The sequence below is a fragment of the Capricornis sumatraensis genome, chromosome 3 (assembly GCF_032405125.1).
Source record: "Capricornis sumatraensis isolate serow.1 chromosome 3, serow.2, whole genome shotgun sequence".
NCBI lineage: Eukaryota > Metazoa > Chordata > Mammalia > Artiodactyla > Bovidae > Capricornis > Capricornis sumatraensis.
The window spans coordinates 78582626-78600485 of NC_091071.1; the positions used below are offsets into that span (position 1 = coordinate 78582626).

General features: G+C 38.5%; 1 protein-coding gene across 1 annotated transcript in view; it reads left to right on the forward strand.

The window, feature by feature from the left end:
- The first annotated feature begins 9087 nt into the window (after positions 1-9087).
- Positions 9088-17860, forward strand: part of IFIH1 (interferon induced with helicase C domain 1) — a 59669-nt gene continuing 50896 nt past the window's right edge. The window contains exons 1-2 of the mRNA XM_068967463.1: positions 9088-9543; positions 15963-16131. Of these exons, the coding sequence (XP_068823564.1) occupies positions 9088-9543; positions 15963-16131 (625 nt within the window). The remainder of the gene's footprint in view (positions 9544-15962; positions 16132-17860) is intronic.

Here is a 17860-nt window from a genome sequence, read left to right on the forward strand (position 1 = left end):
CTGGTACTTCCTATTGGGGATTCTCTGGGAGGGCAATGTGTGTGCTCGGATGAGGAAAGCATCTAAAAGACAAATTTTTCTAGCCAGCCTTGGGTTATTTTTGAAATACAATGGCTTAAGCTCCTATTTAAAAAAAAAACAAAAACCAATGCATTAAAAATCAGAATTTTTAAGTGTTTTGAGCAGGTATCACTTTATTTTAGGGGAGGTGAACACAGCCAAGTTCTAGCCAATGAGCTATATAAAAAAAATTCTGCGTGAGACTCGTGGGGCTTTTTTCTGAGAAAATGCAAATGGGAGAAACTCTATGTTTCATCTTGTTACAACCTGCTTTGAACTGGAGTTGTAGGAAGAAATGATGTGGGGAGCTGTAGCAGTCATTTTGCAACCATGAAAGAGAGGACAAGAAAATTATAGGGCATACCCGAGTTCTGACCTCAATGAATTATTGGCTCTTTCTATTAAGTGTGAAAAGTCAATTCTCTGTTGCTGGGCCACATTTACTCAGTGTCATCTTTACCTCACAGCTGGAAGCATGCCTACTGAAATGGCCCTCCTATCCTTGCAGAGCATGGTGAAGTCTGGCACAGTTCATAAGATATTTGACAAATTCTATAGGGCTTATGCTCTCATTGTCTCCCCTGCATGGAATTCTCAATCTATGCTCCCTCTCTCACTTTCTACAGGTACACTTTTCTATGTAGCTCTGCTCCACCACATGGGGCCACTGCTGCTGCTGCTAAGTCACTTCAGTTGTGTCCAACTCTGTGCGACACCATAGATGGCAGCCCACCAGGCTCCCTGTCCCTGGGATTCTCCAGGCAAGAACACTGAAGTGGGTTGCAATTTCCTTCTCCAATGCAGGAAAGTGAAAAGTGAAAGTGACGTCACTCAGTTGTGTCCGACCCTCAGGGACCCCATGGACTGTGGCCTTCCAGGATCCTCTGTTCTTGGGATTTTCCAGGCAAGAGTACTGGAGTGGAGTGCCATTGCCCTCTCCCTCAGTTCAGTTCTGTTCAGTTCAGTTCAGTCGCTCAGTCATGTCCGACTCTTTGCGACCCCATGAATCGCAGCATACCAGGCCTCCCTGTCCATCACCATCTCCCAGAGTTTACCCAGACTCACATCCATCGAGTCCGTGATGCCATCCAGCCATCTCATCCTCGGTCGTCCCCTCCTCCTCCTGCCCCCAATCCCTCCCAGCATCAGAGTTTTTTCCAATGAGTCAACTCTTCGCATGAGGTGGCCAAAGTACTGGAGTTTCAGCTTTAGCATCATTCCCTCCAAGGAAATCCCAGGGTTGATCTCCTTCAGAATGGACTGGTTGGATCTGCTTGCAGTCCAAGGGACTCTCAAGAGTCTTCTCCAACACCACAGTTCAAAAGCATCTATTCTTCGGCACTCAGCCTTCTTTACAGTCCAACACTCACATCCATATATGACCACAGGAAAAACCATAGCCTTGACTATACGGACCTTAGTCGGCAAAGTAATGTCTCTGCTTTTGAATATGCTATTTAGGTTGGTCATAACTTTTCTTCCAAGGAGTAAGCGTCTTTTAATTTCATGGTTGCAGTCACCATCTGCAGTGATTCTGGAGCCCCAAAAAATAAAGTCTGACACTGTTTCCACTGTTTCCCCATCTATTTCCCATGAAGTGATGGGACCGGATGCCATGATCTTCGTTTTCTGAATGTTGAGCTTTAGGCCAACTTTTTCACTCTCCTCTTTCACTTTCATCAAGAGGCTTTTTAGCTCCTCTTCACTTTCTGCCATAAGGGTGGTGTCATCTGCATATCAAAACAACACAATATAAACCTATTACATGTGGAAGACCTGCATAGGCAGACTTTCATGGAAGATCTGGGTCTGCAGCCCTCCAGGCTCCTCTATCCATGGGGATTCTCCAGGCAAGAATACTGGAGTGGGTTGCCATGCCCTCCTCCAGGGGATCTTCCCAACCCAGAGATCAAATCCAGGTCTCCTGCATTGCAGGTGGATTCTTTACCATCTGAGCCACCAGGGAAGCCCAGACCTGGGACTACTAAAGGTCAGTACAGCAAATGAAACACAGGAATGAACTTGTCATATTCTGGCCATCTCTCCCATCAGGAATCTCTCACAGATTCTCCCTTTGGAATGTCAATACAATATACCTATGGTGATCTCTTCCTTGGAGATCTCTTCCTTCCAGCGAAGACCATCTCAGTTCACCCTCTAATTAACAGATGTTGAATGTGTATATATATGTGCACACATATGCATTTACACATGCATTTATGCAATTAAAAAATGGTAGGAAATATATTAATAATGCCTACCTGTTGGTGATGGAATTATAAGTAATTCATATAATAGTCTTCAATATGATGTGATTTTCCCCCTAAAATTTCTACAGCAAATATAAACTATTTTTAAATAAAAATTAATTTTATTAAAATATTCAATTCAGGAACAAATCATCTGGACAGCACATGTCTGGCAATAGGCTCTGAAATATATTCAGGTTCCATGTGTTAATATACTGACATTTGTCACAAAGAAATAATAGCACTAGTAATTTGAATGTTCAACTTCCAAAATCTAAAAGCTGCATTCCACTTTCCTCCTGGAGCCCTCTCCCATTTCACCTCCACACCTTCATTCTTGTTAATACTCCTCATCAAACTTATCACAGTCTCTAGCCTTTTATTGACTATGCCAAAGCCTTTGACTGTGTGGATCACAACAAACAGAGGAAAATTCTTAAAGAAATGGGAACAGCAGACCACCTTACCTGACTCCTGAGAATGCAGGTCAAGAAGCAAGAGTTAGAACTAGACATGGAACAACAGACTGCTTCCAAATCGGAAAAGGAGTAAGTCAAGGTTGTATATTGTTACCCTGCTTATTTAACTTATATGCAGAGTACATCATGAGAAATGCTGGGCTGGATGAAGTACAAGCCAGAATCAAGACTGCCAGGAGAAATCTCAAGAACCTGAGATATTAAACTCAACATTCAGAAAACTAAGATCATGGTGGATTGTTGAGTTTTAAGCCAACTTTTTCACTCTTCTCTTTCACCTTCATCAAGAGGCTTTTTAGTTCTTCTCTCTTTCTGCCATAAGGGTGGTGTCATCCCATCATTTCATGGCATACAGATGGGGAAACAATGGAAACAGTGAGAGACTCTATTTTGGGGGCTCCAAAATCACTGCAGAGGGTGATTGCAGCCATGAAATTAAAAGATGCTTCCTCCTTGGAAGAAACATTATGACCAATCTAGACAGCATATTAAAAAGCAGAGACATTACTTTGCCAACAAAGGCCCATATAATCAAAGCTAAGGTTTTTCCAGTAGTCATGTATGGATGCGAGAGTTCGACTATAAAGAAAGCTGAGTGCCAAAGAATTGATGCTTTTGAACTGTGGTGTTGGAGAAGTCCCTTGGACTTCTTGAGAGTCCCTTGGACTGCAAAGAGATCCAACCAGTCCATCCTAGAGAAATCAGTCCTGAATGTTCATTGGAAGGACTGATGCTGAAGCTGAAACTTCAATACTTTGGCCACCTGATGTGAAGAACTGACTCACTAGAAAAGACACTGATGCCGGGAAAGATTGAAGGCAGGAGGAGAAGGGGACGACAGAGGATGAGATGGTTGGATGGCATCACCGACTCAATGGACATGAGTTTGAGTACGCTCCAGGAGTTGGTGATGGACAGGGAAGCCTGGTGTGCTGTAGTCCATGAGGTCACAAAGAATCAGACACGACTGAGTGACTGAACTGAACTAGCCCTTAGGAGGCTCTCTAGAGCTGAGGTCAAGTACTTTATTCTTGATCCCTATCAGCTAAAATCTTTGAACATGAACCCCCTAATATATATATAAATATACATTTTCTTTACATGTACAATTATGACATACCATAAAATACAAATGAAAACTTAAAAGTAAGGGATGAGATAAGGATGAAACAAGATTTTTAAAAGTAATTGATATAATCTAGTGAAGTTGGACATGACTGAGCAACTTCACTTTCACTTTTCACTCTCATGCATTGGAGAAGGAAATGGCAACTCACTCCGGTGTTCTTGCCTGGAGAATCCCAGGGACAGAAGAGCCTGGTAGGCTGCCATCTCTGGGGTGACACAGAGTCGGACATGACTGAAGCGACTTAGCAGCAGCAGCAGCAATGCATTAATAATGAAAATAATTTGTAATTGACAATGCTTTATTTTTTAAATTTAGTGTAACTCTCTTATTTAGCAATTCAGAAGTGTGGTTGGATTTATCTCAATATTTGATTTCAATAATTCATTTTACAGCAATAACATGTGTCTGTCCCTATTTGAAGACTTTGTCATCTGTATAAGAGCAGAAGAGAAATAAAAATATTTAACTAGCTGTATGGCGCGTGCTGCAATTCATGGGGTCGCAAAGAGTTGGAGATGACTGAACAACTAAACTGAACTGAACTGAACTGAATGGCATGGGTAGTAAGCAATTAAAACAGCCACTCTTCAGTGAGAATGGACCCAGGCTGAGACTGCTAACCCCACAGTGCCCATCAGCTAAATGTCAACCAGGATTTCAAGGAAAGGACAAGGCACTCTACCAACATTTGACTGTAGCTTGCTCTTGAACATTTATTGTAAAATAAAAGAAGCCCAGTCAATCTATGCCTTTGAGGCAAAGGTGTTATTTTAAAGATGTGCAAATATGCAAGTAAAATTTGAAAAGGACTTAAGCTATGGAGGAAGCATTTAGAAAAAAATGGATGTTTGGAAAATGTATCTCTGACTCCTGATACTTTTGCCCAAAGATTTGTGTTGAAAATCTTTCAAAAGTGCATACTTTATTAAAACTAAAACTTTAAAACTGAATTTTTGAAAATAATTGGGAAATGGTTATCATGACCTAGTAAGCTTAGTTGTTTTTTTTTTCTATTTTCAACTTATTTATATTTTTGAAATACAAACAGTATCCTTTCAAACTTTTCTGCTGCATCAACCTATCAGCTTCTGCTTCTTGCAGAAAGGGATACTGTGTAAAAACTCAGTTAGATGGCCAGTTATTGTATAATGTTTATGCGTATAACTAAGTTGTTTCCTCTATACATTGTGTATTATTTGAGTGCTAGCACTATCTCTTACTCATTATTTGTCCAAAAAAATTGCTGGCAGTCAAGTATAGGGCACGTGTAACATGCCAGGATTAGGGCTAAGTGCTTACAACAACCTTTTAACATAGTACAGATATCATCGTTATTCTCATTTAACAACTGAGAAATTTGAGGTTATTTTCCTGAGGTGACACAGCAATTAAGAGGCAATGGCACCCCACTCCAGTACTCTTGCCTAGAAAATCCCATAGACAGAGGAGCCTGGTAGGCTGCAGTCCATGGGGTTGCTACGAGTTGGACAGGACTGAGCGACTTCATTTTCACTTTTCACTTTCATGCATTGGAGAAGGAAATGGCATCCCACTCCAGTGTTCTTGCCTGGAGAATCCCAGGGACGGGGGAGCCTGGTGGGCTGCCGTCTATGGGGTCGCACAGAGTCGGACACGACTGAAGCGACTCAGCAGCAGCAGCTGAGATGTAAATCCTGATCTCCTGAGCTCACAGTCTCTAAGCATAATCACAACCCTGTTCTGCCAGTGGAAGGGCATCTAACTTTCAATTACACAGTGTAGGATCTTTCTTGATACAATTTAGTAAACAAGTAAAAAAAACAGAATGACAATTCTAGAAGTATTTCCTCATCAAATTAAATTGTTGTCATTTTCTTTGGAAAAGGCATGACTGCCATGTGTGGCCATTAAATTATAGTTCTAGTTTGTTGAAGACATGGCAGTTTTGACTTTTCTTAAAACTCAAATGGTAAGGTGGTTAACAGCAAGAACTTGTTATCTAGTATCTTTCTGAGTGACTATTTAAAAAAACAAAATGCTAAAAGATGACTTTTAAAACTGATAGAGATGGAAATATTTATTTTGCCTTTAAAAAGAAAGGGCAGCTCAAGAAAAGAGGAAAAGATATAGGTCAGTATGATTTCCTACCTCAAAGAAGAAAGAAAACAGAAACTTACATTTAGAAGCAATGAGGAGGATGATAAACGAAAATTATTTGAAGAAACTTGACATAGAAAATCTCTATTAAAACAAAAAGGAGAAAATAAATGAAACCATGCTGTAAAAATACAGAAGAAAAAGGATACATTTTGAGAGATTAGGTTTCTTGTACCCCAACTTCTTTCCTTCAGCAATGCCCCAATCAAGACTATGGTAGATTCCTAAAAATAGAGGTTTCTTTCTATTTTCCCTCAAAATCAGTTCTCATCACTCAATCTTCATCCAGCAAGGTGACTCTTCCCTGAGAGTAAATATGTATTATTATTGATGGGTATTATGTGATGCTAACGGTGAGGGTCAGGAGAGGGCATCTATATGGAAAAGCACCCGTGAAACTGCAATGTGCATTATTATTTAGATGTTACCAAAGTACTCATGCACATTGTATATTTTCTGGTTATTACATATTTCCTGTCTTCCTCCTCCCATTAGAATGCAACATCCAGAAAAATAGGAACGTTATTAGGTTTTATAAACTGACCCTAGTGTAGCACTGGTCACAGAGTAAGTTCTGAATAATTATTTTTTTAAGTGATTGAATGAATGAATGACATAATCTAAATGCCAAACACTTAAACCACTTTTGATCGTGTTTCACCAGGACAGCAGTTTCGTGGCATTAAGAAGATGACATTATTTCTCTATATTTAATCAGCAACCTCTTTTTATTCCCCAAGGTTTGAAACTAAAGGACTAAAGATGAGTACCATGGGACACAATGTTTTTTGGTTTGTTTGTTTGTTTGTTTTTGCTTTGAAATACTGAATACAACCTGCAAGCAACTAAAGGGCGGGGGGCGGGGGGAGGCGGACCTTAACAGTCCTAACAGATAATTTTGTATACACATAACTAAGCATATAATGTGTTTATCTTCTACCTACAAGATAAACTTCCCAAAGTAACTAAAGATATGGTACTACTTTATGAAGAGACAGTAAAGCAAAGCATAAACCAGGCTCACTTGTAAGCTCAATGTTCTACTTCACCTCAGCAACTTTCACTATGTGTTTTGACATTAAGCCAGTTGCTATAGTCAAGGCAAATAAAATTCCCATTCAGGTGGGAAATCAGTAAGGGCCTACATATATGCAGAGTACTATAGTGGTCCTGTGTAAATAAGTCTTTTCTTTAAGCATATTACAATTCCTGGGGAGGAAAAAGCTATTACTAGCTACATAATGTAGTTAGTAACTAAACTAAGAAAACAGCTATAACGCATTAAATTGGGTATTTTCTATCCTCGAGTAAACAAAGATTCTGTATTTCTCTTACCCAGCGCAAAACACAACCAAACTTCTCTGGCCTATCCAAACTGTTCATTGAATGTGCATTGTTAACCCATGTCCACGGGATTTTCCAGGTAAGAATCCCAGAGTGGGTTGCCATTTCCTTCTACAGGGGATCTTCCCGACCCAGGGATCTTCCCTACCGAGGGTCTCTTGCATCTCCTGCGTTGGCAGGTGGATTCTTTACCACTGCACCACCTGGGAAGCCCACCAACTGATTACATTGCCTAAATATATCTTTTCAGTAGCCTAAATGACCCCTTCCACCTCCATATAATTCTGGACCACGAGGTTCTCATTATGAAGCAGATAAACTACCACCCATAGTCACCCAGGGCTGCAGAATGCCAGAGTGAGTAGCAACTCGAAGGACTCACATTTATGTGGCTTCTGTACTTAACCAAAGCTGCCATTTTTCAGTGTGGGTGTCTTTTTTTTTTCCCTCATGACATAGACAAATGTTGATGTTTACTACAAGTTGGTACATTAGTTGCTAATTAAGTTCCTGGCTGCTTCAGCCAAAACTTGCTGTATTGAATCCAAGAAAAGAATGGCAGCTACATCAAAAATAAGTTGTTGGGGATTTTGTTTGTTTTATTAAAGGAACGTTGTATATTAAAGAATATGGGGAACTTACATACTGGGAGATAGAAAACCTTCAGTCTTGGCTTCCTCCTAAACTGAGTTGGTAGTTCAAGTCCTTCCGCGTCTGTCACCAGGCCTTGGTCAAAGCCAAATAAACATTACAATCTACGCGTGAAGTAACAAAGTTGATTAACTGTTTATCATACTTCATCTTTTTCATACCAACCCACGAATTCCCAGAGGGAAGAGTTACTTCTTGGGGACCCACAGGAGGGCAGGTTTATCCTGGAACGAGCTCACTTCACCCTGGGGGCGCTACATATCTCCGAAGAGATGTCTTCTTAGTGCTTGTCCCTGTAATCTCACACTGGGCGGGGCTGGGGGCTGCCTGCATTCGCCAGTCAAGCCTACTAACTTCCTGTTGACATCAGGGTCTGTGGCAGTCTCCCTTCACCTCTGGGCTGGGAAGTCCCCAATCACGCTTGCACGCCCTCCAGATCTTAGCTGACAAGAGGTGGTGCGAGACAGCCGCGGGGAGGGAAGTCTGAATTTTCAGGCCGAACCATGCAAAGTCGACAAAATACCCGCTGGCATTGCTGAAGCGCTGCCGTCTTACTCCGTGGAAGAGAGAATTCGCTTTCCGTTTCTGTTTCCCACAGGGCCAAAGGACTGTCCTTACCAGAACCGACCAAAAGGTGGCTCCTCCCCGACCAAACAGACACTCCCCGCCCAGCGCATTACGTGTGGAAAGTCCTGAAGAAGAGAATCGAAACAGAAACCGAAGTCAGGCCAACTATATAACTGGCTGGCCGAGGGTTGGCCTCGAAACTCCCACCCAAGTGAGCAGAGCCGGCGCCCTGGTCCCCGGCTCACGCGAGCGCCCGCCGCCGCCGCCGTGTCCTGCGCACCTGCCCACCTGCCCAGGTGCCACCGCGCCCCCGCGCGCCTGCCCGGGGGTCCTGCAGGCAACCCCGTCGTCAGGTGCGTTGCTGCAGGCCCTGCGGCTCCGAAGCAGCAGCGAAGACACCTATCATTCGCTGAGTTGAGAACAACTTTTCCGTCTACCTGGGAGAATCTTTTCCCACCTCTGAGGAAGAAAGATGTCGTCGGATGGGAGTTTCGCAGACAAGAATTTCTGCTATCTCATCTCGTGTTTCAGGGCCAGAGTGAAAAGGTACATCCAGGTGGAACCAGTATTGGACTACCTGACTTTTCTATCTCCAGAAGTGAAAGAGCATATTCAGAGGACGGCCGCCACCACTGGGGACATTCAGGCAGCTGATCTGCTTCTGAACACCTTGGAGAGGGGGAACTGGCCGCTCGGCTGGGCTACGATGTTCGTAGAGGCCCTCCGGCAAGCAGGCAACCCCTTAGCCGCCCGCTACGTGAACCCAGAGCTCACGGACTTGCCTTCTCCGTCGTTTGAGAACGCTCACGATGAGTGTCTCCAACTGCTGAACCTTCTTCAGCCCACACTGGTGGACAAGCTTCTGGTTGCAGATGTCTTGGATAAATGTGTGGAGGAGAAACTGTTGACAGTTGAAGACAGAAATCGGGTAGGTGTCAGTTCAAATGGAGCTAGACTTAAAGGCAGATATTGCTACTTAGGGTTGTTCCTCCATTTGCCCCATTCCAAACGTTTTTTGATATCTTTGGGTAAATTTGGTTCCCTCCTTCTTGAGACTGTCTAGGCTTTTAAAAACATAATTTTGCAAATTTAAAACAAAACAGCTATTTTTTCTAATTCTTTAACTGAAATGAGCTAAAGAAGAAAGAACTCTAGAAAAATAATGTATGCTAATAGCATTTATTAAACACTGTACGATTAGATTCATTTGCAAAACCTATTATCAGAGTTCATGCTCACAATAATCTCTTGAGTTATTAGTTAATAATCTAGTATTATGAACTGTGCCATTTTACAGATGACTAGACTGAGGCAGTTTAAATAACCTGCCCAAGGTCTACCAGGAAGACAGTGGTAGAGGTAAGGATTTAGTTCCTGATGGTGTGAAATTTTATGTTGTATTATATGTAGTTGCATAGAACCGGGATCAGCAAACCACGACCCATGCTAAATCCAACCTGAAAGCTAAGAATGATGTTTAAATTTAAAATTTTTCAATTCATAAAGAAAGTTTTATTGGAAACAACTATGCTCATTCATTTACATGCTGTGATTGCTTCTGCGCATTAAGAGCATTTGAACATAGAGCCATATAGCCCACAAATCCTAAAATATTCATTATCTGGGCTTTAAACAAAAATTTTTCCAATCTCTGGCCTATATTATGCACTATGCCATTTAATTTTGGTCCAAATGGGGAAATTACATAGTACATACACACACACACACACGCACACACACACACACTCTTTTTTTTGTTTAACAGAAGTTTCAGCATTCTTTGGGAATCAAAAATTGGAGATAATTAATTGAAAAAATATGTAGCCAGTAGTAATTTTCCATTTTAATAGAAAAATAATGGATTTTTTAGGTGCCATTTTGACAGGAAGAATTTTACAGGGGATTACACTTGGCATTTTATTGTTCATTGTTTTTCAGTGAATAAGGAAGTACTGTGGCATATAGAAACTCTGTCCTATTCAAATCTGACTTAGAGTGTACAGTGAAAGTTTTATTTTGAAAGGCATGTAGACAAATAAACCCATTTTGGGGGGTCAAAGTCTAACATGCTATGATTTTTGACATTTTCTTTCTTTCTTTCTTTTTAGTTCATCAGTTGTATCCTCATTACAAAGTTCTGGGCACAGGACTCCTATCAGCCTATGATGTGACTTGATCTTTAGTGACTAAAGCTAATGCTCCTTTGTCAACTTGACAGCCTTAGGGCCTGTCCAAAGACCTAAGTGTGTATCTAATTTTGATGACTGGTTTTCCCAACAAGTAAATAACTTTGCACTGTTGTCAGTAAGGTTTATGTAGTTTTGTGTATTGAGAACCAGCTAGAACGCATTATAGTAGTCCAGCTGGATGTGACAAATGTGTACATCACTGTGGCAGAATCTTAATTTGGAAGACAGTATGCAGCCTTCAAGCCAGCTGGAGATGGAAGATGGCATTTCCAGCCACAGTAGCTGTTAGGAAGTCCAGAAGCAACAGAGTCCAGTAACACCACAAAGCTGTTTATGTTTGGTGGGTATGATGTCCCGATTGCCAGTGAAACAGCACTTCTCCTTATTTACTCTAAATACGTCTGCCTATCAGCATCACTTTTGTCTTGCCTGGATTGAATTTCCGCCAGCTAGATTTTATCCAAGTTCTTGATTCTGGCAAGCTTGGAGGCAGCTAGCAGGAATGCAAGGGATTTGACACAAAGAAGATATACAGTAAAAGGACATTTGTATACTGGTAGCAGTTAAGGCCAAAGCAACCCCATTTCTCTCTCATAGGGGAGAATGGAGAAGCAATATATGGAGGCTTTCTAAGGAGCAGTAGTGTCTGTGTGAGATCCTGGCACATCATTCTTAAAGATACCATCTGTCACAAAAGGAAGCAATGGCGGACGATGGGAAGGAAACACTAGGTTTAGAAGAATCCATAGCATGTTGATATGGGTTCCTTGAGGAATGTTTATCTTATTACAGAAAAGTGTAATGAGGAAAAAGCATGGGAATTTGGAATGGCAAGACCTGGATTTTGACATCTCTGTTTCTTACCATCTCTATTCCTTTGGGCCAAATTATTTAAGTTTCCTGATCCTAAATGTACTATGAAAATGGATATAATAGTAATTTCTTCTCATTCACAGTGTTTTAGTGAACATGAGTGAGAAACAGTGTTTATGAAAAAGCTTTATTAATAAGAAAGAGCTGTTTGGATATGATGATGACTTCTATTATTTATTTGGTTATATTTCCTTGTGAATTTAAAGTTTCAAGGACTAAGGTAAATGCCTTATGTTGAAATTGAGATCTGCCTCCTAAGTTCCATGTATTAAACTATGAGTTGAGGAAGAAACTGTTTTTCATCTAAGGATGAAACCAGGACCTAGTTAGAATTAAGTATGATATTGGTGCTTAATAAGTATTAATTGATTGGAGTAATTTCCAAGAAGTTGTCCAGAATATAAAATGAAAATGCTTGGTGTAATGAATTCCTTTGCCAGGCATCAGGGGGAGGGGAGGAAGAATGGTTGGATAATGAATATAAGATCTCCAAGTTTGCTTTTCTGACATCTTAAAATAGCATTTAACTAAGAAATTAAGACTTCTAAAAATAATTAGTTAATTTTTTGCTTTACCACATGACTTGTGGAATCTTAGTTTGCTAACCAAAGATTGAACCCAGGGCCCCAGAAATGCGAGTCTGAGTCCTAACCCCTGGACCACCAGGGAATTCCCAAAATATTTTATTTTTGTTCTTTTCCTGTTTTCCAGTTGACATTTTCTACTTGGCCTGTATTTTAGTTTAGGATTTCCACCTCCACCACCCAATCCCTGTCCCTGTTACACAAGTGCTTCTAAAAGTGATCCTAGATTAGTTTTGTGACCAGCAGATACCCAAAGAAATTGATTTAATTGATTAATTATTCATTCATTCCCTTTGAAACTATGGAGTGGCATGTTGCACCAGACACCAAGCTAGTGCTGAAAAGAATGGAGAATAATACAGATACTGCCTGTGCTTTCACGGAGTTCATGATGCCGTGTTGATCCATGTTCATTCTTCTAACATGTAGGTAAAAAGTGTGTAGTATATGTGAGACACTACTGTAAATGCTGGAGACTCATTAATAAATACAAGAATGACTTTACAGAATGTTATAATAGAATGATCCCTAACAGTAAAGGGGTGCTCCTGTACTGACCTGCTTCTATTTAGGCTGCTCAGTGACATCTTAGTACATCCATGACTTAGATATCCATGAACTCTGGATCATATAAATATTTCCACAGTGCCTTAACAGCTTAGGTAAGCTGCATATCTCAGCCCTGTCCAGTTCAAAGCATTAAACATCTATAGTCCTGGAAGACTTTATATACCTTTCATTTATACAAAGAATCAGAGATAGCATCACCAGTCCAGCTAGAAACCCTCCAGTTCTATTTACATGAAGTTGAGTATTGGGGTCAGTCTCCTTCCAGCTCATTGTATTGCCACTTAAATTAGGATGGATAAGATTTTTTTTTAGCAATAAAAAGTACTAATAAGAAATTAGTTGTGTCTGTGTGACAATGCTTATTCATTCACGAAGACATTAACTTTTGGAGAGAACTTGTTCTTTAAAATCCTTTGTTTTTAATATGAGTTTGCTTCCTGAATTACTGGTACTGAGGGTTAGTTCTGCTATGTTAAAAAGTCACCATTACTCTTAAATAGATATCTGAGGTTATTCTGAAGGAGAAAACCATTTTTATTGAACTTTACAACTGTGTTGGCTATCCAGGGTTTAAAAGAAATATCATTGGTTTCTTTACTAATGTATGTTAGAAAAAACTAGATCAAAGAATTCAGAATATGAAATCACTGAACTGTATTACCCACAAATTCATATTTATTTCCCACTCCATGTATTAGTTAATAATGTATCCATAGACATTTTTAACTTCATAGCCAAGAGAATACATTAAATGGGGAAGAAATACGAGTGGGAATCATTATATGTCCTGTTTCAGTCTCGTTGAAATATTCACTTCCCAGGAATTTTAATAATCAAGTGTATGTATTGGGATCTTATATTTTTATTATGTTTTAGGAGAACAGATTAATTTAAAAAATTTTTATGGTTGCTTTAAAGGAAATTGATATACTTTCTAGCATCCAAACTAGGAAGATTTCTTAAAAATTCAGAACCTTGATGATGCTGCTAAACTTGCACAGGTATGATATGTAGTTCCACATTCAAATAATAAAAATACTTGTAGGAAATAATGGCAAAATATTTCTCAAATTCCTGAACTGAGTAAGGACACAGCAAGCTTGACAAATACAAATCATTGTATACTCAAAGAAATAACTAATTAATAATCAAAGAAAATTTAGTGAACATAATAATATATTAGCTTTTTAAAATATAAGTATTATTACAGTGCTTGCCTTGTTCATTTTAGAGAAATGCTTCCTGATTACTTCTGTGGAATGAGTTCAAAGCTGATTAAAGGCTGAAATAATTAAAAATGGAAATAGTTGAGTTAAAAGAAGGTGCTCAAACCAGTCTCATTTAGGATCTTTAGTGACTACTGCTTAAATTAGTAGATAATAATAAAAATGTTACAAACACTTAAAGAGAAGGCAAATAATTTCCATTAGAAAGTTAATGAAATTAGAGAAAAGTAGGAAATGAGCGAGAATCTGCTTAGAAATGCTGTGAGGGAGAAATTGCTTAAACTTTATTGTCATTTTAACCACTTCCTGTCAAAAAATGAACTTAAAGTTAGAGACAATTACCAGCTATAATTAGAGTTCAAGAAGGCAGCATTCAACTTCTGAAGCCAATTGCCTGGGATCAAATTCTACCTCTGCCATTTACTAGCTTTATGGTGTTAGGGAGGTAATTGGACTTCTCTGAGCCCTGGATTTCTGATCTGTAAAATGGGTTAATGTCAGTATCTTCTTCAGAGTTGTTGGGTTGATATATGCAAAACCTTTATAATTAACTATTAGCTAATGAAATGAACATATCCATTGGGTAGAAATATGCAGTATAATTTTGTTCCAAGTAGTGCCTGCTGGTGAAACTAGCATCTTTATAAAGATAGATGATTTCCCTGGTTATCCATAATAATTAACACTGAATTTGTACCAAGCATTGTTCCAAAAATGCAAATTCCTGATAATAGATGATTATGGGAATGTTTATAGGACTAGAAGATATGCAAATTTGTAGGAAACAATCTAGTTGAAAGGTCGATATTATACTAGAAGACAGACAAATGTTGAGAAGGACCTTTGAGAGTATATAAGTCAGTATTTCTTACCTAAGCTGCTGGCTGGAATCAAGAGATGCTTTTGAAAAAAATTTCATGTTTCCCAACATGGACAAATGAGAATCTCTGGGGACAGATCTCAGACATCAGTATTTTCTAAAGTTCTCAGGTGATTCTAACCTGCAGCTAGAACAGGAAAACCCTGAAATTTCATTTCTGTTGCTTAATTTTACACACATAGAAACTGAAGTCTGGAGATGTGAAGTGGTTTGCCTAATGGCATAGCAAGCTGATTGTGTTCTGCCTAATTTCTTTCTGGTCTAAATGTGATCATTTCTCCAAATGTTTGGGTCTATATTAAGAATTGGGGGGATTCATTGTAATAATGATTACACAAATGATTCACATTTTAAAAGATTTGCTAGATTAATCTATAAAAGAAATTAAGTGAAAGCTTAAGATAGGAATGAATGATATACAAATAATTCTTCCCTATTTTTTAAAAAGATATATAGAAATACATTTCTTATAGTATTAAGTAAATACAAATTAAAAAATATTATAGTAATGATAAATAGCACAAATATTAAAGAATATAAAGCTGTGATAGTAATTACTTACTCCATAATTGTAAGAGTCAAGAAAGAGAGGTTGGATAACAAATGTTTGATTTCCTATTTATAGACTCCATGAGTTGAAAAGAAATAGCAAGCCCTAGATATACAGAAGGAAATTGATGCAAATAGACATAATGTAGGTAGAGATTAAAGACACCTTCTTTTGCACCCCTTATTCAGAAAGATAGAGGTAAAACATCTGTTTCCTGTGTCAGGTTTGAATATCTCAAAAGCTTTAAAAAATGGTGGACATTTAAAAGAGGATTGGCCCAGCAAATTTCCTCCCTCTAGAATCCAGAATTTCTGCAAGTGGCATTGATGTTTTCTTTAATGATGTTTCCTTTAATGATGTTTTCTTTTAATATGAACCTTTATACATATGGTTCAATATTTCTAAAGGCTAGTATCTGTTTAAATTTATTCATAAGATGTTTGACTTCTTTAATTCTGCTTTTCTTTTAAAACAGGTTTCTGCTGCAGAAAATAATGGAAATGAAGCAGGGGTAAGAGAGCTACTGAAAAGGATTGTGCAGAAAGAAAACTGGTTTTCTACATTTCTAACTATTCTGAGGCAGACGGGAAATGATGAGCTTGCCCGGGAGTTAACAGGCACCAATTGCTGTGAAGACAATACAGGTATTGCTAATTCTGCAAAGGACAGCTTTGTGTGTTTTGCCTAGTGATTTAGAGTTTAATGAAGCCTATAGATACGGTGCCCAAAGAAAAGGATATTTAGAATCAGAATTTCAGATCTGTTTTCTTCTCCTTACAAATGAAGAAACTGCTGCCTGGGAAAAGATGACCCTCCCAAAGACCATAACACTCAACAAGCTGGGCTAGAATATTGGCCACTGACTCCTCATCCAACATGTTTTCCATTTTCCATCTTATTTTGGAAACAAAGGGATTGTCTGAGATTTTTATCAAGATAATTTTAAGATTGCTTAGACAAATAAATTGGAAGAAAATATTTTAGTGGTTATTACAATTATGCTGCAAAGTCTTCAGGACATTTATATAATACTTTGAGGAATTTATTAAACATTTGATAAAAGGTCTATAATTGTTAGTGTATCACAATATTATTTTCTTTGAGTTTTTGAAAGTGTCCAACTATAATAATACAAATAGCATAGCTCTTTCACATATGTTATTTGTGAAATAGTTATTTGTTACTAAATATGGTATTAACTGCCACCTTATTTTTCTTTACAGAGTACGAATCCTATGTTTTAAAGAAGTATCAAATGAAAGACAAATTAAAATATAATTGGCAATGAATGGTTACCAATATATAGTAAATAGCTTAATTTTGTATAGTGTGTATACATACTATACGTATATATATATATACACAGATATATGTGTGCATATATATAGCGTGTATTTCTAACTACTGAGCAAAATTAAGCTATTTCATAAATAATACAACATAAAATCATAACATACTCTTTGGTCTAACGATTTGGTAATTATCTGTTTTTTCTTTTGTATAAGTAACTTAGAAAATTGTTTCTTATTCCATTAGAAAGTATGGTTTATGGAAACAGAGACTGCGTTATGTCTCATTTCCATATCTCCAGCACCTGGAACAGTATCTGGTATATTGTTGGTATTTGTTACACGTTGATTAAATGCTTGACTGGATAAAAGAAGTGGAGTAAGCTTGAAATGAGTATAATCCATTTAAATTATATATAATTGTGTATAAATTATAACAACTATATATTGGTAACCATTCATTGCCAATTATATTTTAATTTGTCTTTCATTTGATACTTCTTTAAAACATAGGATACACACTCTGTAAAGAAAAATAAGGTGGCAGTTAATACTATATTTACAAATAACATATGTGAAAGAGCTATGCTATTTGTATTATTATAGTTGAACACTTTCAAAAACTCAAAGAAAATAATATTGTGATACATTAGCAATTATAGACCTTTTATCAAATGTTTAATAAATTCCTCAAAGTATTATATAAATGTCCTGAAGACTTTGCAGCATAATTGTAATAACCACTAAAATATTTTCTTCCAATTTATTTGTCTAAGCAATGTTAAAATTATCTTGATAAAAATCTCAGACAATCCCTTTGTTTCCAAAATAAGATGGAGTGTGTGTATATGGAGAAGGCAATGGCACCCCACCCCAGTACTCTTGCCTGGAAAATCCCATGGACGGAGGAGCCTGGTGGGCTGCAGTCCATGGGGTCGCGAGTCAGACACGACTGAGTGACTTCACTTTCACTTTTCACTTTCATACATTGGAGAAGGAAATGGCAGCCCACTCCGGTGTTCTTGCCTGGAGAATCCCAGGGACAGGGGAGCCTGGTGGGCTGCCGTCTATGGGGTCGCACAGT